This window comes from Notolabrus celidotus, chromosome 8 (genome assembly GCF_009762535.1).
Source record: "Notolabrus celidotus isolate fNotCel1 chromosome 8, fNotCel1.pri, whole genome shotgun sequence".
Lineage (NCBI taxonomy): Eukaryota > Metazoa > Chordata > Actinopteri > Labriformes > Labridae > Notolabrus > Notolabrus celidotus.
The window spans coordinates 12,778,794-12,793,366 of NC_048279.1; the positions used below are offsets into that span (position 1 = coordinate 12,778,794).

General features: G+C 40.2%; 1 protein-coding gene across 1 annotated transcript; it reads right to left on the minus strand.

Annotated features, from left to right (window-relative positions):
• Positions 1–3,481: 3,481 nt before the first annotated feature.
• Positions 3,482–9,260, minus strand: adrb2a (adrenoceptor beta 2, surface a). Its single transcript, XM_034689272.1, has 2 exons — positions 9,078–9,260; positions 3,482–8,770 (listed from the first exon to the last, which is right to left on the minus strand). The coding sequence occupies exon 2, from the start codon at positions 8,768–8,770 to the stop codon at positions 7,514–7,516; it is 1,257 nt and encodes a 418-aa protein (XP_034545163.1). The 5' UTR covers positions 9,078–9,260; the 3' UTR covers positions 3,482–7,513.
• Positions 9,261–14,573: the final 5,313 nt, after the last annotated feature.

Consider the following 14,573-nt stretch of genomic DNA (forward strand, 5'->3'; position numbering starts at 1 on the left):
AACAGTCAGAAATGAGATGATTAAATGTATAACTTTACTCAGTGTGTGGTGGGGACATGAGTAGCAAATATGTAAGCAGACTATGGCATGTTTTGAAGTAAAATATTTTTGAAGATGTGTTTATTGCATTTTCTTTTGACCTTCAAAACAAATTGAAGTACATCGTTTGAGTTCATATTTGCTTTTACAACCCCAGGTCAGGAAAAGTTAGTTTTTCAGAAGTTGACAGGCTGTGATTTGAGATGCACCAGAGAACAGTCATACAAATACTAACTAAAATACTCACACAGTCACACACAAATGCTTGTGAGGCCCTTGGGAACAAGGGGACTGTAGACATTGTGGTGCTTTGGTCTCTGTAGTCACCAGAGTGCCAGGGGACTTAATGATCTGTCGGGAACAACCTTCAAATACTCTCAGACTTTTTTCAGAACATTACTGTTCTGATCAAATATCTGAGAAAGTAGCATAGCATATAAATAAAGAGCCATTCATCTCTCCGATGCTTCTTTAAAAAATCTACTTCGACAACATGGTACTACTAGATATGGGAAAAGTTCCATTTTATCTTCTGTTGACAGATGTAACCACGCATGGGCTAATATTTGAGGTACAAACTGCCTGTTGGCCATTACAGATACAATGTCTTTCAGGACCCAAAAATCTGCCATCAAGCTTCAGAGACCATGTGGCAGATCTTTCAGAGTTATGTCTGCTCACATCCCAGTGGGCTGCCCTTAGTGCAAGACTAAACCCTGAGAAACATGGAGCATTAAACGAGCTTAAACTGAAACTACATTCCGATGCTGCAGGGGAAAACTTGAGATTCAAGATATTACAGAGGGACTAGTGGTGTCTTGAGAACAAGAATGAATAGCTTTACATTAAAGACTTCATGATGTTGATGTTAAACTGGGGAATTCACCTGCAGGTGAAGGACTTAGAAGTATGAGCTTTCAGACTGTTTAGATAACCATAAGTGCGTCAAAGGCGAATTTGGCAGTGTTAGGTCATACATCACAGCATGGCCTCTGGTAATTGCCTGTCAGCTAAGCCTCCCCTTAGGGTACTCTTGCTATCCCTTTCAAGCTTTTCATTCTTGAAAGTTTACAATTCTCAAACTGTTAACAATGATACGGCTACCAAATCCAATAAAAATACAGTTATTATTTGAAGTAATGGTTTAAAATAGAGGTAGCTGAGGACAGTTTAACTGTCCACTGGCTTGTTTATCAGCTGTAGCAGGCTAGTAAGTTAAGCTAATGTTAGCTTTGAAAACACACAGTCAGTGGCTTACTTTTAAGTGTTTTTCAGATACTCATTTTAGTATGTTCACCTACTGTAGTAAAAGTGCCTACATGAAGGAAACTGTGATGGCTACAGACATCGAACTGTAAAAATAAAGGGCTAAGCTAACAAGTCCAAGGATAAAATGCTATCATACTAACCAGTTTGTAATTCATTGAAATGAAATTGAACATGTTAGGTAGTGTTAAAGCATAATGAGAACAAAAGTAAAACCATAGACAGAAAAGCTTTTACAGGACCAGCCTGTTTGGCAAAACAGCAATCTCTATATGCTCCATTGGACATTTGGCTAATATTGTAAGCTAGTTAGCTGAATCAGAATGGTCTCATTGATCCTTAATGACTTTATCAATGTAAAATATGAGTGTTGAAATTAAAGGTGACATATCATGCTTTTTTTATCAACATATATTGGTCTAAGAGGTCCCCAAAACATGTCTTTAAAGTTTATGCTAAAAAAAACACTTTGAAATCAGATTTTGGCATGCCTGAAGAACCCTCTTCTTCAGCTCTGTTCAGAACGGTCTGTTTTTCCTCTGACCATGCCCCCTCAGGAAGTGGCTATCCACTCTCCAGCACGTTGATCTAATGTTTACATGTTGGCTGAATATACACGGCTGCTCACAGACCCGCGTTACTTCAACCCTCTAAATCTGATCCAGAATCTGATCCTGACAGAGAGGCGCCTGCAGCAGGACCTTTCTGAACTATTGGTCACAGATTTAGTGTTTCTTGTTGTTTTATTTATCAGTATGTAGGCGTGTCTTGGTACACAGCGACGAACATTTAGCTATGTGGCTATGCTAACTAGCGCTAGCACTTTTCCATGAAAAATACAAATCATCCACTAGATCTTCAAATCTGCATGCGTGGGGAGTAAAACCAACCTCTGCCAGAAAGGCAGCAGGACCTTTTATGAAGGATTGGTCAAAGATTAAGTGTTTCTTGTTGTTTTATTTGTCAGTATGTCGACGTGTGTCTTGGTACACAGCTACAGCTACAGCTATGAACATGTAGCTATGTGGCTATGCTAATTAGCGCTAGCACTTATCCATGATAAATAAAAATCATCCACTAGATCTTCAAATCTGCAGATGTGGGGAGTAAAACCGACCTTTGTGTTCATTAAGACAGCCTACAACTAGCATGCCTCCCTCCTAAGCTCTTTGTTAGCACACATGTGCAAGTAATGAAAAACGGAGGAAGGGTTCGGTATTATTTTATACAGTCTATGGGCTGAACAAGCTCCGAGCTCTGACTCCGTTACAGTCCGGATATTGTTGTGACGTAAGAAAAACACGGAAGTCTTAAATGGCTCGTTTATCCCACATTTACAGAAAGGTGTAGAAATCAAAACAGGGGCAGAATGGATATTTTTCATTTTCGGGGGGTTTGTAGACATGCCAGGGAAACATATTTCAGGTAGAGAACCATTAAAAAGTCGATTTTGCATGATATGTCACCTTTAAAGGGAGAGTGAAAATACCAAAGATACTGTATGTTCCAGCCTCTCAAACAAGGGAACGACTGCATAACATTCAAAGTAGGTTATGGATTGTCACATGAATTACGTGTTCTCAAATGACCTGATTCTCTCACCAGGGTCTGTCACATAAAGAAAACAAAGCTATGACTGATTTAAGCATATTAGCTCATTTCAAAATACTGTAATGTCCAATGTCTTTGTCCATCATGAAATCCAGATGTACAGACTTACAAAACCTGTTACATATATATTGTTCTGGTTATGGCTTTTTTTTGCATGCATGGCACTCTTAAACTCTTAATCTTCATTCAGCATATGACTCTGTTTAATGTAATACAACAGAAAAACCCTCTTGATTCCAGATAAGTGCCAAATATTAGGGCATATTTATGGCTCTGAGCTCTGCAGTCCACCTCCCTTGAATGTGATTAAATTAGCTACTCTTTCTAATATGTGATGACTTGGAGCACCAGGCGAATCTATTCACAACATCCCGGTGTCCCCCCTATTAATATTCCATCTGGATCACATGATGGTGACTGTTATTTCCCTCACTGTAATAGACTTTACTGCTGTCAGTGCTGATCTGGTGCGTTCAGATCCTCCTAACTTTTCAAATGTATTGTATCTGACCACTCAGATTACCTCACAGTGTTGTTAACTTTAAAGATCTTTAAGGAAACACCATTGAGGACATTACATGTGACAATTTATTTCAGTACAAATCTTACAGCACATTCACTTGCTTGTTTTTCATAAATACCATAAGACACCACATTTTATAACAGGCATTACCTTAACAGTGACAAAAAAGTTGTGGGAAAAATAGCTGGCAAACATTAAGTAAACATTCAGCTGAGGTTTTTTTTATTCTGGCCATGGAAAAAGCTTCATGAGTAGATTTAAAGAGGGGTATTACGCTCATTTTTTAGTCTTTATATTATCCCTCTGATAGCTTTGTTATAGCTTTACATGATTTGCAGCTCAAAATATTCATTACATATCTCAGGTTTATTTCAGCCTTTGTCTGAAACGCTTCATTTCAGGTGCAGTCTCTTTTCAGAACCTAGCATTCTGGAAGCCTCCTTCACTGTTGCCATGACAGAAAGTTGTGTTTCTCTTTTTTAAAATGACGAATTCTGCCTACAAGGAGAATCATCAATTGTTGAAGTCAAAATTTGAAACTTTGCCCACATTTAGAACTGACATCCAACATTTTAGCTTAATTTCTTTTTTTAAATAGGAAAAAAGAACAATACCACCTCTTTAATTTTCACGAGTCCTAGAGCAACATTTAGCTTCAGAAGAAAATTACATTCACATGCATCAATTGGACAGAACCTTCAACAACATCAGTGCTGAGATTCTTGTTTCTTGCCACTCTTTGTTTATTTTTTTTTGCAAACAGGAAAAAGAACTCCTGCAAAAATGCAATGGTATAAATAAAGAGGAAAAACTATCAAGCTGCACATTTTCTATAGTCCATCAACTCAGACATGGATTTCAGTGTTCAAAATTGTACACACATGTCATGAAAGTGCTCTACAGTGCTACTTTAAGTACAAAATGGGGACTTAATCAATATTAGCAATAATGATAGTGATAGCATTAACATTAACAAATGACATATAATTCTTATATGCTATGCTGTAACCCAGAATTCACTTTGAAACACACTTTCATGTCAGCAGATTTTCTATAACTATGTCTAGGGATTAAATGTGTAACCTTGGGCTAACTTCAGTTTGGGAACTGAATGTTCATTTAATGCATCAGCAGACATGATATATGGTCCCAAACCATAGGCTGAGCTTGGAATGTGGTCGTGTCAGTTAAACATTTAGGACTCATTGCACATAACAGGGTTGCTCCCTATAGCCTGGTGAGGTGAAGGCATGAATATCATACTTTAAAGGTGTATCATAAAACTGTTCTTAACTGAGAGAGCTGAGGTGCAAGGAGAGGCCACTGCAAACGGGGAGCAGTGTGGATGTAAAGCTCACAACCTGCTCCACTTTGACATAAAGAGATCACTTTTAAAGGAAAAGGCATGACAGTCCACAAACACAACATCAAAAATACATATCAGACATGCAAACATTAACCTGTGAAGTGCTTCTATAAATGACATGATATTGTGACCCTTTTTGATCCAGCTCTGAGTCATACTTCAATGTTAATGCTTGGATAGTCTTCTGTCAAAATCTTGGTCTCGCATCTTGTGCTTTGTGTTTGGTGTACAGTGAAAATGCTGAATTAAAAAATCCCCCTGAAGAAAAGTTGCAATGACATTCAACCCCTGCATTTACTCTGCTGTAAATCCATGAAAAGGAAAAACAGAAAAAGATCAACAAAGTGGAGAGCTTGTTTTTCACGTGGCAAACATTGACGTAAGATGACACTGTGGTTACGTCTACTTCTAAGGCCTTTTGACAACAGTGCTAAGCAAACCTACAGATACAGATACAGTACATAGATGTTCCTCTGAGGGAACAAAGTTCACAGTTTTGACAGAGTCAGCTGAGCTCACTCCAGAGGCAAAGCTACGTGCACTAAACACAGGTCACTAACACCGATTTAGACTGGTACAGACCCCCCCTCCTTCTACCTTCAGTAGCCATATTTAGCAAGCTGTCACTTTGATTGGAACATACTAGAGAACGCCAAACCGTCTGGGGTAAGGGGGATACATCTGCAAGAACACCTTTATTGCTCATATTTGGCCTAATGATCTTGCAAGCCATTCAGTGTAATAAAAGTGGGTGAAATTTCCGTTTCAAGCCCTGCATGCTAAGAGCTAAATGTCCATTAACGCTTGCGCAACTCAAAAGATGACTTCCCTCATAGAGTGTCATTCAGGTTGGCCCATTAGACCTCATCACGACCTGCAGATTTGGAGCTTTATACTTTGTAATCTACTAATCCATTTCAATGTTGTTCTTAGGAGGGAGTTATCTGATTCTGCAGCTGAACGGTGGAGATAATGAATTTATTCCTGTTTATTGGGTCTGGTTCAAATGGGTATGTGAATTTCCTGGGGCTACACACCAAGCGACATCAAAAAAAGGCATCTGAAAATGACTGAAAAAACAGTGATATGGCAGAGGCCCTGCTAAGTGGACTTCTTTCTGATCCCAATGTTAGACTGATTTCATAAAGATACAGACGTTGGTTTACAGTGAGGAGACTTGGACTGATTTCATAAAGATACATACATCCGTTTACTGTGAGGAGGCTCTGGGAAGTGTCAGGACGCAGCAACAAAGGTGCAGCACTGAGGATCAGCTTCTCATCTCAGTTTATTGGCCTGAGAAGTCGCCACTGACACCTTCCGATTCTGGAACTTTGTTATCACTCGGTTATAACAACGCCCCTGTTTATTGTTGTGGGTGGTTTGTACCCTTGCGCCATGACTAAGGAAACAGCTTCTCTGGTTTCAGTAAACACTGAAACACAGCAACCAAACACGATAAATAAACAGGGCTTGTGTAACAACTGATGCCACTGCTACTGGGGGCAAGAAAAACTAAGCCTTACACTTAAAGAATTTCTTAACAAAGTACCTAATAATGTTTTACATGATGCACTTATGACCAAATACACTGAATGATATGAATGGTAGGCTGTGCGATAGAAAAAAAATGTGCATCTGAGTGTCATCATATAACAGCAAGAAGCTTTAAATAGTCAATGCCAAAGTTTAAGCCCAGTATCAATAAAGCCATCTGCTTGGCACTTAAATATGTTAAACACCTTCAGGGCTGATAAAAGATTCTGGCAAACACTATGTGTAAAAAAAAGCTTGCCAGCTGTATCTTATGACTTACATATGATGGCCTCAGGCGTTTCTCAGTTTGTACCAGTGAGATGAAGATAATGTCATATCTCTGGTGCTGTCTGCTGGCACCAGAAACTCCCTGCAACAGGCTGTAAAAACCCTGAGCAGGGAGAGGGGCCTCACAGCATTTCTGAGCAGCAAGGAGACAGACAGGCAGGGAGAGAGGGAGAGAAAGAGAGAGAGAGAGAAGTGAAGAGGAGAGACAGGTTCTGCAGAATACGTTGTAAATCATATTTAACACTGAGGCAATCCGTCACGGAAAGGGGAAATGAAATGAAGCAAAATTAAAGCTTTGGTTGATTTGGAATGTATGACTTTGAACAAAGCACCAAAAAGGCGATTAAATTGGACCTCCTTATTTTCTGAAGAACTCGCTATGCATACTGACTTGGCGTGCATGAATGGAATTTACTGTACAGCCTCCAACATCATTTGAATTCAAAAGATTTCCAGCTAGTTGTGAGATATTTTGCCAAGAATTCTAAAAAGGATTCAACAGGAGCCAGAAGATTAGCAGTACTAAAATGCACACACCACTTAGTTAATAAACAGCGGAGATACTACCCTGTGGCCAGTGAGTTAATGTGAACTTGTTAAGAAACCAGCAAAGCAAATAAAAAATAGACATGATGAGGTAGATGGGAATTCAATGTAAATGCAACAAATGGAAAAGTGATCTACCTACAGTATTTACTCTCTCTGTTAAAGGAGGAAGAGAGATACTTTCCTCAGCTGAGCATGGTCAGTTCAGTTTCTCCAAGGCAGTCTCTGGAGACTTCACCAGTCAGGTGGACTGGTTTTGCTGTCATTAGTCAGTTGGAAACAGTTTTTGATAGCAGTGTAAACATGACTGGGTCACCCAAGTCTCAGGCCTCCAAGTTTTAAAGGGCAGTCGTCACAGTCGATATGCCTTTGCTGCAATTCCCATTTGGGTCTACTGATCTGTCCGCAACACTGCAGACCCCCGCCCCCTTCCCCAGACACCCTTCATTGGCGTCACTGTCCTCCGAGCTGCCCTTACTCCTCCCCTGCTGCTCGCTCTGCCAGCTGTGCCTGCTGTATATGTAACCATTCACAGGCCCGGAGTTACTGAGGCGGTTCCTCTTCAAGCAGAGGATTTCCTTGAAGGCGTATCTGAACTCAGGACTCCGGCAGTATATGAGCGGGTTGAAGGCTGAGTTTGCATAACCTATCCAGTTGAGTATCCTGAAGGTGAGGTCATTGTGCAGCTCCTTCCATATGGCCACCAGCACATTAAGCAGAAAGAAGGGAAGCCAGCACAAAGTGAAGATCCCCATGATGATGCCCAGCGTCTTTAGGGCTTTGTGTTCCCGCAGGCAAAACTTTGGCTTCTTGTGGACGCGCCCGTTGTTGGCCTCCATAGATTTAAGGTTGCTGTTGTCACTGTTGTGGAAACGCCCAACACTTTGGTCTATCTTCTTCAGCTGGCGTTTGGCCTCCTGGAAAACACGGCTGTAGACAAAAACCATGATGACTAAAGGGATGTAGAAGGAGACAATGGAGGAGGTGATCGCGTATGCCATGTTGGTGTAAAACTCACAACAGTTACTGTCTGCAATGCAGTCCTTGGCTTCCTTGTCATCAGATATCCACCACTTCATGTGTATGGGCAGGAAAGATATCAAGGCAGCAATCACCCACACCAGAACCACCACGATACGAGCCCTGCACTTGGTCAGCATGGACTGGTATCTGAATGGGGATGTAATAGCCAGATATCGATCTATAGCTATAACACAAAGGGTCTCGATACTCGCGGTCACACAGAGCACATCAGTTGCAGTCCAGAACTCGCACCAGAAGCTACCAAAGTGCCAAGTCTTAAAGATGATGTAACAGGCACCAAAAGGAATCACAATGAGACCCATGACCAGGTCAGCACAGGCCAGAGAGGTGATGAAACAGTTGGTGACATTTTGGAGACGCTGGAAACGGGCGATCGCCGTTATGACCAGGATGTTTCCGAAGACGATGCACAAGACGAGTAACGACATGATCATGCCCAGCAGGATCATTGTTGCCTCGCTATAGCCCTCCTCGCTCACAGCTGCATCTAAGGAGGAGTTGATCATCTCTGCACTCACATTGAGGTATCCTGGGGGGGTTGTACTTCCCATCTGAGGAGATTATATGTGGATAACAAGCACACACAAGCAAACAGAGATAAGAGTCAGAATTTAAGCCTGAAAGTTTCCTGATTAGAAAAGAGAAAAAACAAGGAAATATAGAACTCTGTGTGCGTATGAAATTAACCCTATCAGCACAGCCAAAATTAGTCTGATTCTGAGTTTAATTACACAGAAAAAAAATTTAACCGAAGCAACACAAAGTTAACTCATCACAATCTGATGGGGTACAGCAGTAACAGCTTCTAAAATATGTTACATTTTACAAACAAGCATGTAGCCAAATAAAAGTACAAACCTCCACAGGTTGTTGTTTGATTCTCTGCCTCCCATGCAAAGTACAAATGTCACTTTTCACCTACTTCCTGCAGAGTACTCCCTATCACATGTCCCTCTGTCTACCGTCTGCCTCTCTTGATCTCGGTGCGTCTCACTCACTCACTCACTCCCTCAGTGGAGCAGTCTTGCTTCTAATGTGTCTCCCAGGCTATTTGTCAGAGCCCTTATAACGTGCAGTGATGACATCATGGTCAGTGCTCAGCCAATCAGACAGCCAGCCTGCAGAGGGTGCTGAGGGCTCCCGAGAGTTTGAACACATTGTCCCTGCAGCCCACTGCTGCAGGGCTGCATGTGACAAGAGACTTTTTCTTCATCTTTAAAGAATAGCGTGACATCTTTTTGGACTTTGAACACACTCATATTCAGAGAGCAAGCACTTTGTTCAGAGATATAATAAGTTAAGATCAGTTGTGCACAGAGAGGTTTTGCTTTGCTTGTAAGTCTGGATCTCATTAAAAACAGGTGAAGGGTTCTTTGAGTCTTTTTAAAGAGTAGAAAGTTGGATGCACATGTAAATCATCTGTCAAATTAAAAGAGTTTGAGTGTAAAGTCTTTGATTTATGAGGAAGTTTGACTGATGACGTCTTCCTTTGTCCTGAGGAAACCTCTTTGTTTGGGTGAAGTACTTGCCCTTCCATGCAAACAATAAAATTTTAATTGGAGCATACACAAAAGAGTGAGTTGAGTCATTGCAAGAGGAATAAAAATAAATTGTTCATGCACTGCTGCATTGATGAATATCTTCAGGTGAAACAACAATAAAATACCCCTCCAATTTCTAAGAATCTGCATCCAAGACCTTGACATATTTTTCCCTGCAGGACATAAACAACCTGTCGTGTTCTCTGCATCAATGTTTTTGAATCTTGCATTCACGTAGAGCTCTGCAAAGACTTTAACATCCAACTACTCTTTCAAAGGATTCTGATTGTGTTTGAGTTACTTTTAAAACTTGAGAAATCATGAGTTCTGTTGACTCCGAATGGCTTCAGCCACAGATGAAAAAGATCGATGGATGAGGACAGATTAGCCACGGTGTGTTCTTGTTGTATCTGCTTCTGTTTGTGTCTCCACCCTGGTTACACTGAATCATCATGATACACTGAGACTAATAAACCATCGGTATGAGTGCATATGTTTTTTGAATACACCCATAATCTGTGTGTGTACTCAAAGGATTAGCCATTTAAAGGATTAACAAGTCAAGAACCACCACCTTGTTTAAAGTGTGAGCCCTGATACTGTCCTCACCATTACACTGCCTTTGGAGGGACTGCATATCACACTCAAATGATTTATACTTCACACTGTATGATAAAATTAAGCAAACAAAACACACTGGATAGTAGGTTTAGTTATATCTGAGCTCTGGCATGACTCAACTCTCCATAGCTGACAGCATTTTCTATAGATGGTGCCATTTTATTCAGATTTGACTGCATTTCCAGGCTACATAGTAAATTGAATGTGCCACAACTGTCAACTGAAAGCAGTCAGCGCTCTCTAGATATCACAATTCATCAATACATGGGCAGATTTTTTCAGGCAGTTGTGTTTATTGATTTTGGTGGAGTCCTTTTCCTGATAATCACATAAAGAGGCAATTCAGTTGAAATACAGTACACTGGGAGGTAGGGCTGGGTTTGTGAATAATAAAACCATTATGATTGAGCGTGGATCATGAACAGACTTTGAGAAAAGAGGGAGTTTTTAGCTCTCTGAGGGTGCTCTCAAGTGTTTGTATGTGTGTGTGTTTCCAGCTCTGTCATGACCTTACTGAGGAAAGAGATGATAGCCTCCAGAGCTGAGGCCTTAAGACAGGCGCCGTTCTTCGTACATATACCGCTTTTCTCAAAAGTCCATATGACCAGAGTCACAGAAGAAAGAACACCAGGGGGTTGATGTAAATACCCAGCATTCATACAAATGGAAATAACAATTATCTATGACTTGTCATAAAACCAGCACAGTTTGAACTTCTGTTACCCCCTGACCCGCATAAATTCAGCTCTTCAGTTTGCGGCAAAATTGTATTACATTTAAGCAGAGTATGTTAAATTTTGCTTTAGCTATTCATAGCATCCTCAGATTTTTGTGACCCTCTGGTCCTGTGCCAAGTTATATTAGCTCTTTTACGTGAACATGCATATTCATAATCCCCAAATTAATTCAGACATGTTCGTGACCTCTTGAGCTTTGTTGTAGCTTGAATGTTGAGCCAAAATTGTAGATTGTACCAGAGAAATATCAAAACCATTCACACACATTGCCTTGAAACAGCGAAAGCACATCTCCTCTCCGTCTCAGTTTTAACCTCTAACCCTCAAACTCTTTTTGCATCAGGAGTGAAAATATGGAACTGCAACAAAAATTAGCTGTGCATGTGACCCTAGTGGCCGTATCTCTTGCACAACTTACGAGACAAATCTTATATCTTGCACTGTACCCCCCATAGGGTCTATATTTAGTATACCACTGTCCTTACTTTTAATGTGGAAGATAATAATGATTGTATCTTTAGTGCAGACTTTGCATGCCTGCACATATGTAACCACACACTGATTGGCTTTGATTTACAGCTATGTAACCTTAATGTAATGAAATATAATTTCAGGTCTGAGGTCTGTTTTGGAAACAGCGAGTCTGCATGGTCAATTAATCACTGGTTTCCTCAGTCTGTGACATCTGTCTTCCTGTATCCTGTCACTCCCAGACAGAGCCAAGTCACATTTGGATAACCCTGTGATAGTCTCAAACCCTGTCCACAGCTGGATATTGTGCACAAACTGTCTCCCATCCACACTGTCTCCTCTGAGGTTCCCACTTTTCATCTTCTTGGAAAGTTGTGATGTTGACCCAATGACCCCACCTGTGCCTTTCCTCCCAACTCCCACCTCCCCTCACTCTATTTTCCGGTAATCTGTGTGAAACAATACCTGGAGGTTTTGTTCCTCTATAGGGAGAGGTTGCGGGAGCATGTGAGGAAATGAGAGGGCTTATAAACACAGACTGCCTCTCTTTGTTTTCCTCTGTTACATTGCTTTACTGGTTGCCTCTTACATATGTTTATAAAAACAAAAACAGATAAAGGTTTTTTACTGTAAATTAGATGAGAAGATTTATTCAATTTTTATGTGTATGTGTGTTGTGACCAAATTCAGACCCAGCCTTCCAAGGATCCAATCTAAGTAGCCTGCGTTGACCACTCAGGCTAAACTAAAATGAGAAAAAAGTAAAATAGAATGTAGACTCTTTTCTTTGCCACATTCCACATGCTGCTGTTAAGGAGCCTCTATTGGCTGTGATTTGTCTTAGTGCGGATTTTGCCCTTGAACTGGAGCACAGCTTGTGTGCTACATATGAAACTTTGGGATGGCTAGCTTAGTTTAGGAAAAAGGGGAAACAACTAACTCGCCTGGATCTGTCAAAAGTGAACCAAAGCTTCAGACTGAACTTGTTATGTTAACAGAACAGGGTGAAAAAGTACTAAGTCGTACATTAACAATGAGTCCCATGATATATTTCGACCAAAGCAGAGAGGAGCTAGCTGTAGCTAGCAGCTAAGCAAAGCCTCATGGCTTCAACTTTGCATGGGCCTAAACAAATAACAGTGGAGTTTTTCCAATTGACTTTAAATGCCAAGAGGATGAAAAATAATTGAAGAAATAATTTAAATATCAAGTAAATAATTACAATTTGTTTTCTTAATCTAAAACTTTTGCAGTTAAGAAATTCATGTCTTATATCAAAGATAAAAGTTTCTTTGAGTAAGTTTTATAATAATATACCAAAAATGTGGAAAATAAATATTGATCTCTGTGGAACTTTTGGGTAAGCAAGTCCTTGCTATTAACATTGACCACTGCTCTGTGTTAACAATGATTAGCTTGTTAAAGAAAATGACAAGCAGCAGATATCTCTCTTTAACACCAGCATGGATGGATGCCAACACTATAAAAATATCCAACGTTATGTGTAGATCATCTTCCACTCTGTTCATTGAAGGCCACCATACTTGCATTGTGTTCATTCTGGTAACTATTCAGTGTGTTGTTGTTAATGTCATCTCTGATGATTGGCATGGTGCCGGCAGCATTGACCTGGTCCAAGATAATAAATGAACCAGTGGTAATATGCAGAGTTGTCATTCACACACATGCACTAGATTCAATCACGAACTTCTACATTTTGAGTCAAAAGAAATGTGCTCTTTACCTTTATGCTGTGCTTTTACATGTTGGTGCCTGCTTTGAATGCTGTAATACCCCAAACGATCTTTACAGGAGGTTTTGTTGCGAAAAAAAAGAGTGAATATATCAAATGTAATTCTCTAATGCAGAGTGTCCAGCCATGTCTAATCCATTCAACCTCAAGGAGTCAAGAAATTATTGTCCAAGCCAATCATGTCCTTATTTATTTTTCTAACAAAGACATTCCCGTTGGGATTAATCCAGAAACTGAACCTCTAATTGGTTCTGTGCTAAAGGCCCCTGAGGGACTGTGGGTGAGGTCTACCCCACACAAAAGACCAAAAATCCGACGCTGTTTGCACTGCCATAAAACTAAAGGAAAAGAGTGTTTTTATTTAACTAAGAGAGTCACAAAGTTGGTATTACGTGTGGTTCACATAAACAGAAACAGTAATAGACGTTGTTACTTCAAAAGAATCAAACCATATATAGACTAAGCAGTTTCTGAGTCATTGTTCACTGGGTTTGCCCCTGATACAGTTCAGAGAGGAAGAGGTTGTAAAAACACTTCACTGTACTATTAAACAACTTCAGGGCTGTGGCTTCCAGACAGAGCTCCACTGATACAAAGGATAAATAAAGTAAATGTTGTTATGTATGAGGGTCTGGGAGGTCAATAACACATACAGTATATCTCACAGGATGCTGTTGTGATTTAGTGTGGAACTTGAACCACTGCAGTCTGTCAGAATTAAGAAGCTTAGCTTAATTTCTCATCAACTCTCCTCTGCTCTAATTTTAAGGAAGGATTTGCCAGAAATTCATAGCAACAATTCTCAATTAACTTACGCAGACATGGAATAAATGGTTACAAAAACAAGGTAACTTGTTGGTATCCAATGAAAGAGGGAACCGTGGATATCTTTTCCTTACCTATAGCAGAAAAACTGAGTTCTCTCATTGGGCTCACTTTGTCTTATTGATCATGACACACAGAGGCACACTCACAGGGAACATTTCATATTAGACATGTTGGGAAAGGTTAAAGGTTAAGTACTGCAATTGACCCAATGACTGAATCAGTTAACCCAAATTTAGGGAGTCGGTCTTAACTCTGGAATTTAAGGCAGGATTTAAAGGTGAACTGGGCAGTCAGGGCCTGAGCTGAGTTATTAGCTTTGTTTAAACCTATGGGAGGAAAATTAATGTATTACTGTCCTTGTAGGGATTTAATTAGTGTGAACAAATCCAGCAAAGTCCCTGTG